General features: G+C 41.1%; 1 protein-coding gene across 1 annotated transcript in view; it reads left to right on the forward strand.

Moving 5' to 3' along the window:
• TRAPPC12 (trafficking protein particle complex subunit 12) overlaps nt 1-14,941 on the forward strand; it is a 106,388-nt gene that overhangs the window by 78,786 nt on the left and 12,661 nt on the right. Inside the window, exon 8 of the mRNA XM_074991215.1 lies at nt 5,750-5,823. Coding sequence (XP_074847316.1) covers nt 5,750-5,823 — 74 coding nt within the window. The remainder of the gene's footprint in view (nt 1-5,749; nt 5,824-14,941) is intronic.

Below are 14,941 nucleotides of genomic sequence, written 5' to 3' on the forward strand. Positions count from 1 at the left end.
TTTTTTTAATGAGGAGTGTATTTTTGTCACTTGCCCTGTTATGCCAAAAGTTTTCACAAGACTGCCCCCAAAGCTGTTAGAAAACTACTTTTGTCATTTTATAGTCTCTTTAGCCTCAAAAATGATATATCTTCTACTTTTTTCCTGGAATTCATTTCACAGTTTCAACTTTTGTTTTGATCAAATTGGTGCATTAAATCAAATGTTCTTTGTAGTCTGAAGAACAAAGAATGTGGCTGCCATTTTGTAATAATGGGTGTCCAGGTAAATCAATGCATTTCTGAGCCATTGGAGAAAAGACCAGGTAGGCTTTCTGTATAAGAGGCTCATTACCTCCATCAGTCTTCTCCCTTGAAATCTGAGAAGCTTCTTTAGATCCAAATTTTCCTTCCTCCCTTGTTGGTCCCAGCAGATTATATTAGTCTGAAGGGCTTTTGCTATATATTAACCTGTTTTGATTTAATATTTATGAGAGACATTTTCCTCTTATTTTAATTAACTTACTTATTCAAGATCATGGGGCAAGACTAAAGAGGCTTGGGTTGAAGCTGCTGTTTTAGGAATCCTCACAAGAAAAACGTTGTGTTTTCCCTGATTATTTTTGCAGTCTTATAGTGATTTTAAACACGTGGGGTGGGAGGAAAGGAAAAACATAAGTAAAGAAGAAGAATAAGGCTCACTGAACATCAGTGATACATGTGGATCTTGGCTATAGCATCCCAAAGAGATTCAGGTGCCTAAACTCCACCCCAATCCCTTAAACCCTGTTTGCCTGCCACCTAACCCTAAATTCACTCAGCAACTAAATTTTTGCTTTAAAAGTTTCCAAGACACCAAAGATTTTGCGTCATAGTATATGTACAACACCTCACTCCTAGCATCCGAATAGCTGTCCCCCCACAGCAGGATCCTCCAATAGGGGAAAATAGGTAGGGGAGGTGCCTCTCCCCCCAGATGGGCCCAGTCCGATAAGTGTGCTGACAGCTAGCTTACTGGAAGCAGATGCTTCAGAAACCAGTTTTAGGAGGGGGAAGTAGTGGAGGTGGTGTTGCCTCCCTTACAACATTAGAGCACTTGCCTGGATGTGGGAGACTTAGGTTCAAACGCCTAGTGTTTGATGGGGTTGCTGGATTTCAACAGCAGTCTCACACTTCTCAGAAAAGTGTGGTAACCACTGAAATCAGAGATATTCTGATGTGGAGTGTCCTTAGTCTCTGCTACAGGTTGAGCCTGCCTGGTCTGGCACCCTGGAGATGTGACTAGTACCAAACCAGGGAATTTGCTAGGCAAGGAGAGGTCAGTGCTAGGCTGGTGATCTGCTTTTCTCTGGCCGTCTAGTCCAGCAGTGCTCCTGGCCCTAGCCCATCAAGTTGTCATATGAATGCTCTCACAGGGTCACCACCAATGCCAAACCAGGGAAGTCTAGATTATGGAGCTTCAGCCTGTACTGAAGTTGAATAAATCGTGAATGAGTGGGTAGGTCTACGCTTGGAAGATCGACTCCTTCAGAATCGATATTCCAAGGTTTGATTTAGTACACCTACTGGAGGCACACTAAATTGAGCCATCACAGTTCTACAGTCAGCCCTAGGATTACTCAGTGTTGCGAGGAGTAGGGGAGGTCAGCAAGAGAGTTTCTTCTATCAGCCTTCCACTGTGTGGACAGCCAGAAAAATTGATCTAAGATACATCAGGTCCAATTGTTCTAGCTGAAATTGCATGTCTTAGATTGACTTTTTGGCTTAGTGTAGACCTCGCCTACTTGGCGTGGTGGGGACTGTACGCTGGGTCTCCCACATCTCAAGTGGGTGCCCTAACCACTAACCTATATTGTCATTCACACTTCCTCTGTCTGGCCCTATGACTATGTAAGTATTTATACAAAGCGGAACAACTTCAACAGGAAAGACTGAGGGAGCCCCACATAAGATTATCCCTTAACTCTGTGGTTAGGGCACACTTCTGAGAAGTGGGATGCTCCTGCTTAAACCCTTTTGTTCTGTTAGGCAGAGACGGAATTTTAACCCATGTCTTCAGCACCCTGCGTAAGCGTTCTAACCTTTGTGCTAAAAATCATAAGGAAGGTACCATCACCTCAGCATTTCTTGCAAGGAACCACTTAGGCACCTGAATCATCTGACACCACAAGAGGGATTCCCAGCTGGGTTGCAAGCAGATATAGGGGCCTACCTGACTTAGGCACCTTACTTTATCAGAGGGGTGTGTTTAGGACACACCCCTCCGGTCAGTTTCTCCCAGTGGCTAGCTTAAATAGCTGTCTGCCAAATATACCAGCTTTTGTAGACCCTTTTTTTAGGAGCTAAGTCATTTAAATGGGCTCTTGAAAGTTTTATATGAAGTGAGTTTTTAAGTACACTAGTGGGGGAGATGAACCCCTCACCATGCCTAACAAGCTAAGGGTTATAATGCCTATCATGGAAAGCCAGAAGCCTTTCTGACACTACCAACAATTTACAAGCTAATCTAGTTGACGTTCCCTTAGGAAACTGTTCCCCTAAAGGGTCTAGGAAATCAGTGTCTGCCATCAGGGTGGGAGGAGAATAAATACATTTGTGTGAGTATAGTTGCCAACAAATGTGAAGTTTCTGCTTTGGACAAATCTCTACATAACCTAAGTGCTTGTTAGGGGGAACAAGAGGCACATACAAGCACTTTGCAGCCAGATATGTACATACGCATTCCTGTGAATAGTAAATTTACTTTATTTCTGAGAAAAATAAGACAAAAAAGCAGAGGGAAATTCTTGACCCTTCTCAAAAATTTGCACACAACCCCCAATACAGCGCATTTTCTCAGATTATTTGAAAAAAAGATGAAGTTCCTTCTCTTTCTATGTTGCTCTCTTTTCTCTCTGTGTTTTCTTTCCCCATACCTGGCTTCCTTCATAAAGTTTCACTTTTTCCCACACCTTTCTCCCTCATAGATTTCTTCTTCATTTTCCCCAAGCCTTCTTGCCATTTTCCACCCCGCTTCTGAAAGAGTGGCTGCTTTTTGTCATATACACAGACTTCTCCCCTAAAGGGTCTAGGAGGTCTGCATACTTAGCCCCAGCCCCTGGAGACTGCCCCTTCTCACTTGTGAGTAACTGGCTCCTTGCTCTGCCCCACTGTATCTGCAACTGCCTTTGGAACTGTGCTCAGCTCAGCAGGGGGAAGAGCTAGAAAAGAGGCAGTCAGCTAGAACCAGGGGAGGGAGTTGCTTGCTGAGAGAGATGCTGCTGTGCTTGGAATACAACTGCCTGTCTGCCTAACATTGCCAAAGGGCCCTGGGGATGCTTGTAGGGACTGTTGGCTGCTCTTGCCTGACAGCTCTGCTCCCTACTTGCCCCTGACACTTTGAGCTGCAGGAAGCTTTATATTTTTGTGCAAACTCTATCTGAAACAAATGTTTTCAACTGTGGGAAGACAGCCCTCGTTCATTATGGGATTATGTCTGGGGAATAAGTTCCTTATTACCAGTAGGAGTAGGTGCTGCACCAACTGGCCCATTACATGCATCCTTTCTAGTGTGGAGCAGGACATTTCATTTGCCAATTGCTCCGTAGAAGGAGAGATTTAGCACTGCACCATTTGCCTGGCAGCATGTTTGTTTCCGATAAAGAACCGCGTCTGCAGCTGCACCACACACAGAACTCCTATTGAAATGAATGGCAGTTCAGAGCGTAGAGCCATTGTACAGTCAGAGTCTCAATTAATAATCATTAAGAAGGAACACTCAAAATGATAGTGTGGCAGCAAGGGCTTGCAAAGTGAGTTACTATCATTTCTACTACAGGCTTAAAGATAATAATCATCAGGCATTCGGGTTTTAGTTTTTGTTTTCCCATGTCATTCTTTAATGCCTTGCTGCCAGCAGTATATTGCATATTTGTTCAGCCTCATGACTTACTGGGACTGAGCTTGTAGCTGCTCAATGTGCAGAACATTCATTGTCTTCTGTGTATTGAGCAGCTGTAAAATGCATGCAGCTGATGAGGTGACAATTTCCAGCATATTTGAGAGTGCTCATTGGCTGCTGTTTTTACTTCACTGTGTACCTATCCTGGCTAGAACATACGTATCTTAATAGTGCCAGCAATAATAGCAAATGTTCTTTATAACCAAGTCATGGCACAACACAAAAAAATAAGCTATAATCAAATCCATTCCTTTTTAAAACCCATCAAAATGTGTTTGAAATATGGAGTGAGCTACATGACAGTTTAATTATCAGTCAACTAACTTGAACTCAGACCAATGTAACCCCAGATTTTTTTTGTAATATTAGCAGTTAAAGATTTAATATAAGCCCCCAAATATCAGGGAAATGCACTTTACAAGCCTAAAGTTGCTTCAGAAATGGGATGGTAACATCATTGTGAATGATAAAACATTACTTAACACTGTTCTGCTTCTGCATGGGCTCAGAAAGAAATGAAAGGTAGGACACCTATGGTAGAATGTCCTCTCATCATGTGCAAGGCACTCTTCAGTAATGGCAATACGTATCTTACATGAACTCAAGCTGGAAAATATCTAAAATATGACTTCATGCTGCTGAATGATATAAGAGGGCTATGACTGAGGAAGCTATTATAAATTAAATACCAAGTCCAGTCCTGGAGACAAAACTGCACTTAATTCTTAATGTGTCTAGAACATAAAGTTATTGTTTTGTACCTGTCTCACTAAGCTTTTATTTCTTGTGATGAATGGCATTTGTAAATTATTAAAAAATTAACTCTCTGTAACCTGCCATGTTTTTATAACAGATCACTTTACTGCTACAGAAGAACAAAGAGGGGGGGTTGCACTGTAGTGTTGCCACCTCCTTTTTTTCTGTCTCTCCAACCCCAATACAGTGAATTTGAGCGTTAACTTCTTGATTTAAATAATTAATTCAAAATCAAACATGTACCAAATTAATGTCCCTAATGTCCGTTTTTGAATAGAAGACCAGTTGTATTTCTAGTTCTGATCTATAGAGCCCAGAGAAGATACAACATTTTGTATCTGCATCCAGTCAATGATCCACAGACATGGTCAGCAGATATCCACAGATTTTCAGGGTTCTGTTGAGCTATGGTCCCTGTAACGGTGGATAAATGAGGATCTGTTTGAATGCTTTTCTTGCAACATCATGAATCTGTCTCAAATCAAGGGAATAAGAAGTCTGCTACTGCAGCCTTTAAAGCCTGCGAGCCCCAGGAACGCAGAGCAGACAGACAGGCTCAGGAGATTTTTCTACCATATCTCTAGGCCAGAAGTAAACACAAATATCCCCAGACTTAGTGAGCTCTCACCCTGTATGTTTCAGTTTTGAGATGAGAATTTTTTAAGCTACATTTGGAGGTTTAGTTGATTAAATTTAATCCCAGAAATGACACAGTTGTATGCTGATGGTAATAATTCCAGTGTTTCTATGTATCTTTTGTTCTAATATTAGAAAATGTGTGACTTCTTTTCGTAAATAATGTTGTCTGAACTAAAAGCTGAGGTTGTCTGTTGCTTTCGCACTGTTGCATCATTGATGCAGATTTTCTGTTGCTAGAACCAAACTAGTCCCTTTGAGAGAAACTGTATTTTCTGTCTGACGGTATGGCATGGTAAAGAACTAAAAATTCTGTGCTAAAACCCACCAATGTTAACAAGGGAGATCTTTTAAATCAGAATTCATAGGACCAGTAATGATGGCTAGAACAAACCTCTAATTTATTTGTGCACATTCACAAGCTACTCTTATTTTGTAGCCTCTGTTGAGTTGTGGAGGTCACGTCTGGGCCGGGTGATGTACTCCATGGCAAACTGTCTGCTAATGATGAAGGTACGTGGGTGGCAATAACTGCAGAGTTACCGTATGTATTAGAATAGAATGTCACAGAAAGTGCATGAAAATTACTAGATAAGGGAAGACTACCTTGGCTGCACAAGATTTAGCTTAGAGAAAATTTAATTAGAGTAAGTAATTATTTAATAAATAACCACATGCAGCGGTGTTCTTCAGGACCATAGCTGCACTGATTTCTCCTCAAATCATTTCAGAACACATGCAATAACATACAGAATTTGCATATTTAAATTGAATTTTTGAAACACTTAAATACTGTAATTAAAGCCAATTATATGCACTCTCTCTCTTTCTCAAGCTATGTAATAGGAGTGTTGTACCCTGTAATGATACTGTAGGCTGTGTGTGTGACAGAAACTTGAAACCTCCGAATACATCTTCTGCCTTGTCCGTATGTCTGTGCAACATGAGTCTGACCCTGGAATTTTCAGTCTTCCATAGCTGCAAAGGAAGTAATGGTCTGAGAGGAGATGGTTATTTTTTGCTTGTTTTTCCTCTTTTTTAAACCATCCTATTCTATTTTGTGCAACATTCTTAGCTTCTCCTTGCTTTCAAAAAGAGGGAGCAAATGTCTTTCAAACTAGACTTTATTGCCATAGGAATGCCCCTTTGCAAAGTTTGTGGCAAGAAGCTTGACGTGGATCTTGAGGTTGCTTTATGGACCAATTAGCAGCAAAAGCCCCAGAGCAACACTGTCAGCACTATAACCTCTCACAGACCAGGCTCTGAACCTCTCCTCATTCCTAGAGTTGAACCTTGTTACTATTTTGGCCTTCATTGCATCCTTGGGGACATTGTGAAGGCCAAAACTGTAACAAGGTTCAAAAAGCATTAGATGAGTTCGTGGAAGGTATGCCCATCAGTGGGTATTAGCGAAGATGGTCAGGGAGGCATTTCCATGCTCTGGTTTTCCTTAGCCTCTAACGGCCTGCCAGAAGCTGGGAGTGGACAACCAGGAGATGGTGTGAGGGATGAGGATACCTTAACAATTGCCTTTTCATTCCTTCTGAAGCACCTGGCATTAGCCACTGTTGGCAGACAGGATACTGAACCAGATGGACCTTTGGTCTGACCCAATATGGCTGTTCTTATGATCCAAGTTGCCCAACATCATTCCTGAATCTACCTTTCCATAAGGCTGAATAAGCTATTTGCAAGTCTTCTTTTCTTGATGTTTTTAATATATTACATGTAATATCTCAAAAAGCGTACAGGTGCGAAAGCATTGGTTGCCCAGAAACTGCCTTAAAATGCAGCATTCTCTTCTGAGGAATATCCCAGGAGATGGAATTACATATTCAGTATAGAGTGAAATCAGAACAATTCCCTCCCACATAAATATAACAGTGCAGCAAATCAGGGTGGTCAGAAGGAAACCCCATTGCGTCTTTAAAACAAAACAAAAAAAATGTTTTTTTTAATCGAATTCCTGAGACACAGGCAGTTTCAAGGAAACCCAACTTTTTGAAATGCATGTGGAAAAAGAACCACTGAGTCTGTATTCCAAACTTAAAGCTAAACTGGAGTATAAAATTATCCAGTTAAAGAAATGTAGTTAATCAATACTGCTGGCTTCCAACTAGTTGAATAGTAGCTTTGCTTTTAACTACACTGATTTTTTTCGTAAGACCCTTTTATCTCCTTTAACCTTTTCTGCTTCTATATCCCACTCCTGTTTCTATTCCCATTTCATCCTTTTTGTGATATTTCTTTTTACTTCAATAGTGGCATGAACTCCAACTTTTAAGCCACTCATAAATATTTCTGATGACGTTTCAAGAGCATGGCAACTCACTCTTCTTCCTGCATTTCTCAAAACCAAGTATATTCACCGTCTGTATTATGTATGTATTATAGTCTAGAAAACTAGAATTCCCAGGTTGTTTCCAGAATTCAGGATTTCTCCATGACAGTATACATTGCTATGGAGCCCCCAGCATAGTCATTACCTGTATAAAATTTGTCCTTAACTATGTTGCATGTGCTTTCACACGACGCACATAACTTTCAAGAACTGCCTTATAAGAGTCAGAGTCTTCAAACATAAGTCATATTGCCATAAAAATGAGGACAAAATGTGAAGATTATCTGTAATGTATATACTACAAACCCTCTGACAGAAGTAAATTGGCTTCTTGTGTATTTTTACCTTAAATAGTCTTCATATCAGACAATACACAGATATTTATTTCTGCCTTCTGCTTTAATTGATTAAAACTATTTCTTTGGATAATAGTTTTTAACCATGCGTCTTCCTTGAGGATAAGTGTTTTTGAGAAAACTAATTACACAAATCTTCATGTATCTGTAAGATATCTATAATACACTTGTAAAGGAATATTTCTCAGCTTTTAACTCATTGTAAAATACATCATACCGTTCCAGCTTAATGAGTAAACAAACTAACTCTGGGTTTCTCCTTAACTGAGTCAGTGCAATCTATTGCCATCTAGTGACAATATATTATATTGGGATAAAATCCTGTGCTGATTCTGAAGTCCTGTTTGTTTTTTGAACCATTTGTGCTGTTGGGAGAGTGATGGTGATAATAATAGTTATTTACTGAACTATAATAATAGTCCCTGTAATCTCGGTCTAAAAAATTGAATAATTTCCAGGTACAAATTATATTAACCTTTTTCCTTTGTCCAAAAAAGTTAACTAGCATGTAATGAAATATAATTAGCGATTATCTTTAGGGCTGGGATTGTCAAAGGAGCCTAAACTAGTTAATTTGCATGAGAGTTGAGTGCCTAACAGATTTAGGCTCTTTTAGCAATCCCAGCTCTTAAAGTTTAAACCCAATAAATTCCCCTCCTGTTCATTTTTCTTGATGATCCTGAATGATAAAATTATATGACCCTCAAGTTCTGTTCTTACATGCCCACATTGCCACAGTACATGAGCACCTCACTTATAACCCTGTTAGAAAGGGGAAAAAAAAGTACTGTTTTACAGGTGGTGGTCTGAGGCACAGAGATGACCCAAGATTACACAGGAAACCTGTGGTGGAATGGAGGAGTGAACCTTACTCTCCTTTACTCAAGGCTAACCCTCTAACTACTTGGCCATCCTTCTTTGGACATGGAATTATCTTTCTAGTGTCTTCATCATATCTAGACTACTGAATTTAGCAACCTGAGGGAACATTCAGTCCAGATCTCCTGATGACATGCATTACCTCATTTCAGCAATCTGATTAATTGCAAAAATAATCTGCATTGCATGTTTACTAATTCAACCTGAAACATTTTAATTTTTATAAAGTTTGATTTTTCCAGCCCTAACTAAAATTACTCTTGCAGCATCTTACCCAAAATATTCAACCAACTGAAAAGCAATCTTCTGTATAATATCCCTATGTTTAATACAGATGCCTCTAATTAAAAGCTCATGGTATATTTTAAAATGTATAAGTTAAGAACATAAGGACATATATGCAGAATTGTCTACTCTTTTAAATAGCTTGCTGCTAAGAGAACCAAAAGCGGAAGAGATTTTTTGAGCAAGAGGTATCTGGGTCTTTTGCAGTTTAAAACAATGAGGGGGAGGAAGGGAAGACAGTGGTCTCCACTGATGACATAAGAGTCTGATGCCTGAGGAATCTCTGTTGATTTGGATTCTGTTCTGATTTTAAGAGTGAGAGAGCATAAATTGTCTTCTCTTGTTTTAATTATACTGCAGCGCTATCTTATATATTCATAACACTGTGAAACTCTTTTCATAGCCATTACACAAGTACTAAAGAGTGGGAAAAAGCCTTTTTTAAAGGAAGTTATTCCTAGCCTGAATTCTCAGTCTCTAATCCCAATGGCCAGTTTAGAGTGCAAAAGCTAAAGGTGATTATTAGTATCTAGTTTCTGTACCAGATCCCAGCATACTGCTGAGCAAGAATGTTTGTTTCTACCTCCAATGAATTAAAAACCATATTTAAATTATTTGTATTTAAAATAAATCACAAATTTTAAACAGCCTGTCTAATGCAAACCTGATTTAATATAAATACTGCGCCTGGGGAAGTTCTGCACACCTCTGGCTCAGTAGAAAAAATTAAAATGTGCTCCCACAGAATCCTTTGGCTTCTTTGCAGAAAATGGTTTCTCTGGGGCAGCAAAGAGAAGATCCACCAGCCAGTGCTCACTCAACCCTCCTGGCAGCTCAGACATGTTTGTTCAGGCAATGGGAAAGAGGAAGTAAATAACTAGGGGGATGTTGGAATCTGGGGATACCCAGGGACATTAGTCTCTGCTGGGGACAGAAGGAGGATAGAGACAGAGTTACTCCTTCCTTGTATGGAGTAGGCAGGGTGGGTCAGATCAAGCCCCACAAAATTCCCGTGGCTGAGGTTTGGTTGTGGGGTGGGATGAGATCTGGTCTTTTGGGGGGATTCAGATGCCTGAGGGTTGGGCAGACAGAGGGTGAGCAGGTCTCTGTACAGTAAACACCCATGCACCTTGGTCTCCCCCACCAAGCCCCCTCTGTATCAGGAGCCCCTGCCCCCAGAACTCCCCCCAAGACCCCATCCCACCAAGCCTCACCCCCTGTATCAGGAGGATCCCATACCTCCACTGAGCCTCAACCTGCATGAGGAGCACCCTGACCTCCCCGCATCCCACGCCCCACTCTCGCCCCCACACTGAGCCCTAACCACCTTCACCTTGCCTCCCCCTTGCTGAGTCCCATTCTCCCTGCACCCAGAGTCCTGCTCTGAGCCCTTGTGCACTGATTCCCCCCTCTGCACCCAGACTCTGCACCACACTGCCCACACCCAGATTGCACCACACAAAATCCTCATATTCTTGAGAGAATTTAATTTTGAACAATTACAGAATTTAAAAATTTAAAAATTCTGCAAATAAAAATTCAGAATTGTACAGAATTTTAAAATACCATGGGCAGAATATTTCAAATTTTGAACCAACATGTTTAATTTTTGGTACAGAATTCCCTTGAGAGTAAAATAGAGATGAATTGAATTATAAGACACATATTCTCACTTTCTTCTTCTTGCAAATAGCCTGCTTGGTTTCATTGGGACTATTTACATGAGTAAGTCTATTCTAGATTTAGAACTAAATAGTATAGTGCTTAATTCAAAAGTTATTAAAATTTAACACAATGTTGGCCATTCTCATAAATGTATCATGAATAATGCAAATTTGTTCCCTGCTGCAGGCATTCTCATGGTGGTGCAAAAATCTTTAGCCCTATATGATTGTTTTTAGGAAGCAATATGTTTGGGAGAGGAACTTCCTACTTACCTTTTATAATTTAGGGAGGAGTGCATAAATCATATAATCCCCAAGATCAGGAGTTCTAATCTTAATGCTTTCAGTGACTGCTGTTTACATTTCTGTATCCTTTTCAACCCTTATTATAAGCCAACATTTCATACCAGGTGGGAGGGTAACTGTCCTCCTTCACCATTTTCACAAGTAAATGGGAGCTTACACAAGCCCACTTCAGGCAGAGAATGAAACACTGGTCCCTAATACAACAGAGGTAAATTTATCCACTTTGCAACATAGTAATCCAAAAGAAACCTATCAAATCAGATGCTTGTATAGCCAACACTAGTGCAATATGGCTCTGTGCTATAGTACGGTGGTTTTCAACTGGCAGGTTGTGACCCAGAACTTGGTCACAAAGTGTCGGGCACTGGGTCACTTTGCTGTAGAGTGATCAGATGACCAGCAGAGGTGCTAAAACAAGCTTCCTGCCTGACCTAGTACTGTGGAACATACTGCACCCCAGATGCGACCAGCAGCAGGTCTGACTCCGCAAGGCTCTGCAGACCTCTCCCATCCTAAGCAGAAGCTCCACACTCCAAGAACCAGACAGTGGGAGCTGGCGGGTGTAGGTCTGCTTCTGCACCTCTGCCTATTAACCAGACCTGCTGCTGACAACTCCAGGGCACGCTCAGCAAAGTCCATGATGGAAGGACAGGCAGGATGCTTGTCTTAGCACCCCTTCTGGGCCACTGACTGAGAGTTTCCAGAGGTGAGCTCACGCCCAGATCGTGAGTACTAACCCCTGGCCCTGAGTGTTCCCACCTCAGATCTAGAGATCCCTTCCAAACACTTCATCCAGCCACACCCCCACATCACACCCCCCATCCCAGCCCAGATCCCCCTTTGGCATCCTGAAGCCCTCAACCCCACCCCTCAACTTGAAACCCCCTCTTCTACACAAAACTCCTCATCTCTGGTCCCAACCTGAAGCCTGCAAAAGATATAATTATGTTGATCGTGGGCATCAACAATTTTCTTCGATTGTGGAAGTTTGTAAGCCACAGCCATAGTGTAGTGGATAAGCCACCAAGGGCACCATTTTATGAAGGCAAGAGGTGCTGCACCTGTGCATACTGGTATGCTGCTTGTTCTTCTTTCCCTAACCTTGATGATCAGGGAGCAAAGGGAAAGTATACAACTTGTGTGAATGACTCCTCTGCCCCCTCCCCTCACCATCTGGGAGTGAGAGGAGTTCAATGGGAGGGAGAACGAGCAACATCCCAGTGGACACAGCTGCAGCTCTTCTGCCATCATGAAATGACGCCCTTTTAATTACTCTGCCACTGCATTCATACAAAGAGGTGTGGTTCTTTAGCTGAAGTGGTAAAGGCTCACCTTTTTTTCCCCCCATAGAATACAACTTAACATATGCTCCAAGCAGGAGCATTATTTCATTAAGTTATGCTGTTTGTAACCACTTCACCACAATCTGCTCCCAGAGCCAGGAGTAAAAACCAGTTACCCGGATGTCCAGCCTCCCCTTTCTGTAACCTACTGACTCTCTCTGTATGGGTAAGTACACATACAGATAACAGCATGCTTTCCTCCTACCACTACTCTTTTATCTGAAGTGGAGGAGGTCTCTGCTTTGGAGCTCAAGATTGTGGTTTCAAACTCTACTGATGCCCATATCAGGGTGGGAAAACTATATATATATAAAGTTAGGGTAAGGACCACAGTGTAAGTATTGGAACTATTTTATATGGTAAAACATTGAATTGAAAGTGAATTAGCATAACATCCCATTTGTTTTACGGTTGCATGTTTACTATGCATATTTGGTTACATGTAATCCTCCCTGTAGATGTCCTAGGATGTGGCATAATGCTTTGTGTCTTCACTGTAAAGTTAACTCACGTTCTCTACGCTCAAGTTATTCATCTCAAGTTAGCCTAGCTCAGGTAGAGCAGCCATTCTACGACGTTAACACTTCAGCACCTTTGTCCACACTGGGGCTGCATTCACTGCCATGTGGCACAAAGTCTTCTGGGTGCGCATCCCATGATTCTTAGCACTTCAGTAAGTTTGAGTTACAGTGTGGCTGCATCTAAATTAACAAGTTTTTTTTCAGAAAGGCCAGGCCTTTTTCGAAAAAACCCTCGGAGCACCTATACACAAAATACACTCTTTCAATCTGAGATCGAAAGAACATGGCCTTTTTCCAGTGTCCCTCTTGCTCTCCCAGATGAGATAGCGTTCCTTTTTCCAAAAGATGCTTTTGGAAAAAAAAGTGCGTGTGAACACTCCGCCGCCCTTCTTTTGAAAGAGCAGTGCTCATAGCGCCGGATATTTTGATCCTTGGTCTGTTCTTTCGAAAGAGCAGAGGTTGTGTGGATGTGCTTTTTCAAAAGAATGGATTGATCTTTCAATCTACTTTTTTGGGTGTTCACACAATCTTTTGAAAGATGTTTTTTTGGAGGATCTTGTCTGAAGGAACTTCTCTCAAAGGATCGTTGTAATGTAGATGCAGCCTGTGAATTCTTTCCCACTGATATGTGGGAGAACTTTTCTGCCCTATCTGGATATTGGAGGTAGGGAGAGATTTGTGTGAAGGCAATGGAGGTCTAGCCACACTCAAGTAATGTTAGCATCCATCCACACACTTATTCCTTAAATTTTAAAATATGTCCCCTCTTGAGCCAGCCACTTGAAGTAAGGGGTTTTTTTTTGTGTGGATAACTCAAGTTAACTTCAAGGTGTAAGAAAAGTATTTAATGTGTGTTGGACTAACAATAGCATGTACTTACATTCAGAGTAGAAGACCCTGTTGGTTAGAGTAGAAGACCCCCAAAAGAGCAGAACTTGATTTCATAAATTTACTATTCCAGAAAGCTATCCTTGTTCTCAAGGATGTAACATTAATACTTATGGAAGCATATCATGACATGACTAAAAAGCTATAAAGCCTTTCACCTGTCATGCACCAGTTTGAATCTTATGTAGCTCAACAGGGATTAAAAGCTGTTCCTATCTAAGACAACTTTGGCAGCCCCTCCGAGGTGAGTTAGGTAAGTCCTAGTTCCAGCTCATGCATCACACGGTCGTTATCATGCTTTTCACTAGGCTGTAGGCTTTTCAGCACAGGTACTGTCTCATAGTCTGTGTTGGTTATACAGTGCCTACCTAGCACACTGGGACCCCGATCTCGGTCGCATTCTCCATAGAAGAGGCTAAATCATTTGATTTATTATAAATTTGTGAGGGCTCTCAACAGTGTAAATACTACTCACAAATTGGGGAAAGGAGGGAATTCAAAAGAAGGCAGACCAAATAAAACCTCCTGATTTTTTGACTGTCAGTCAGTTGGATTTTTAAATTGCTGGTATACCCAGTACTGATACAGTACATTTAGTATGACATGGAACATGAGCATGAAAATAGTAAGCGCTCTAAATACACCAGTCATTAAATATTATATTTTAGTAATTATTGTTAATAAATTATAGCAACAGTTTACAAATAGTTTGCAATTGAGTGTGATTTCTGTTATTGCAAAATTGCAAGTACAGGTGGTGATCTGGCTCACAAAAAGGCGGGGCTTAGTAATTTAAAAACAGACTTAAGAAAACATAGCACTCACTGCACATTGTCTCCCCTTTGTTACAGACTGGAGGAGAAAGCAGGAGAAAAGACTGTGCCATTTTTTCAAAGTTAGGGACAAGTAAACGATCTCTGTTGCTTTTCAGCATTAAAACTTGCAGAGATTAAAGCACCTTCAGAAAGCAAAACAAAATGGTAGGATACTAGGCAGAGTATGCCAGCTATCTTGATATGCTTGTGCACAGCCTGGAGAGATCAGGCAG

This window comes from Carettochelys insculpta, chromosome 3 (assembly GCF_033958435.1).
Source record: "Carettochelys insculpta isolate YL-2023 chromosome 3, ASM3395843v1, whole genome shotgun sequence".
Lineage (NCBI taxonomy): Eukaryota > Metazoa > Chordata > Testudines > Carettochelyidae > Carettochelys > Carettochelys insculpta.